The sequence below is a fragment of the Temnothorax curvispinosus genome, unplaced genomic scaffold (genome assembly GCF_003070985.1).
Source record: "Temnothorax curvispinosus isolate PA1 unplaced genomic scaffold, ASM307098v1 QBEX01010543.1, whole genome shotgun sequence".
In the NCBI taxonomy this organism is placed as follows: domain Eukaryota; kingdom Metazoa; phylum Arthropoda; class Insecta; order Hymenoptera; family Formicidae; genus Temnothorax; species Temnothorax curvispinosus.
In genome coordinates, this window is record NW_020220323.1 from 845 (window position 1) to 2,665 (window position 1,821).

At 37.3% G+C, this 1,821-nt stretch overlaps 1 protein-coding gene across 1 annotated transcript in view; it reads left to right on the plus strand.

The window, feature by feature from the left end:
- Nucleotides 1-309: 309 nt before the first annotated feature.
- LOC112460434 (cilia- and flagella-associated protein 69-like) overlaps nt 310-1,821 on the plus strand; it is a gene marked incomplete at its 3' end in the record, with an annotated part of 5,236 nt that continues 3,724 nt past the window's right edge. The window contains exons 1-2 of the mRNA XM_025025095.1: nt 310-858; nt 1,256-1,688. Of these exons, the coding sequence (XP_024880863.1) occupies nt 619-858; nt 1,256-1,688 (673 nt within the window). The remainder of the gene's footprint in view (nt 859-1,255; nt 1,689-1,821) is intronic.

The following is a 1,821-nucleotide window of genomic DNA, read 5'->3' on the forward strand; positions in this document are numbered from 1 at the left end:
TTACCTACGCTGCTTTCTTTGTGCAAACGAGATTTATATAATACACGTATCTCACGCGTGATTCCGTAAGCCAAAGTTTTCATTTTTCAAGAATATTGCATATTGTTGTATTACCTCTACATTAACACATTTTTAAATAATAAATTAACATATCTTTCTGTAATTGACAGCTTATATTGCGACAAAGATTTAAATAAAATAATAATGAGATATGGAGAATATATTTTCGTTATTTTCATTCACCCGCAAAAATTAATGTCCTTTTACATTCCAATAAATCTGATCGATATAACTGCTATCATATTACATTATGCAATTGGACTTTTAATGCGAACGTTGGTTTCTAATTAATCGCCGAACACGTGTTACCGGTTCGGCGCGCGGATCTTTCCTTTTGAAGCGTTTCTCATCTCGTCGAGACTCGAGCCGTCTTAATTTACCGATAACGTATCACGTGGAAGAACCGGAATCGGTCACGGTGTATCGCGCGGAACAAGATACAGTCGATTCGCGACGCGAAGTTAATTTATTATCGACGATTAATGTTCGAGCAAGATCGTCGAGTACGATGTATATGTAATTTATATAACTGTCTTTCGTGAATAATTTAACACAAAAATGGAACGGAAACGACAGGATCATCGTTTCATCACCGAGGAGTCCGCCTGTCCGAAATACGTGATCCACGATTTTCCCGTATCACATTTGAACGACGCGGAAAAATATCGCCGAATAGATGCAGATTATACCGTGGAAAAGCTGCGAAAACTCGTGTCGGATCCCGTCACCAGCGATAATGTCGCACGAATATCACGACTTTTGTCTGATTATCTGCGTGAGATCGGCGACGACGGTTACGTATCCTTCGCACAAGTTAGAAATAAAAATCTCTTTGATTAAGATCTATTGGGGCTCGCTGACTTTAAAAAAAAATAAAAATACATTATATCTGTTTTTAAATATAATTTAGGAAATCTACATTTATTTTCGAGAATAATTGTAGATAAATAAACGATAAATGCGAGTATTGACAATTATCCAATTAATAAAATATACTTTTGAGGCCTTAAATATAATATCGTTTTTAACAAAAGCATTATTTAAAAATTGGTATGTAAAATGACTTATTATAAATTAAATTTTTATACTTTTACTTTATTAATACTCACTTTGCTCTCACTCGCACAAGGTGCTCCAATTTATTCGATGTTTCCTAATCATTTTCTCAGTATGTTTCCTCAAAGACGTCTTTCAGCCAGTCAAACACCTGCCGGCTGTAATGAAGGTGCTAGAATTTCTAGCCTGGAAGACCAGGGAAGCCAACGACTATCGGGCGCATCTGGACAGGATGTTGCAGTTATGCAGTCAGCCGCCTTTGCTGAAACACACTTCCGAGAGTCTCGTTAGCTCCGCCGTAATGGAACATTATTTCACGTTGCTGGGTTATCTTCTGACAATTTTACCCGACGAGGAAGATGTCCAGCGGATTCACGCGGCTCTTGATTGTTTATTAATCAAAACGAAACCAAAGAACGTCGCGGCAGTGAAACTGGATTTTCGTCGTCGAGCTATGGAGAATTCTAAATTGCCGATCATCATCGTCGAATTACTCGAAGCTGCTATGCTGAAGATGTACACGAAGATGTTGGAACTGGCCTACATGCTCGCCTCGATCTCGAATCAATGTTGTGAGTATACGCGAATCGAGAGTACCGAAATATTGTATATATTGCTCAAATTATTATAAAAAACATTACCCTATCATTTCAATTCAGTTTAAATAATATTCTTCTAAACGCTTCGAGCAGAGAGAATATTTTT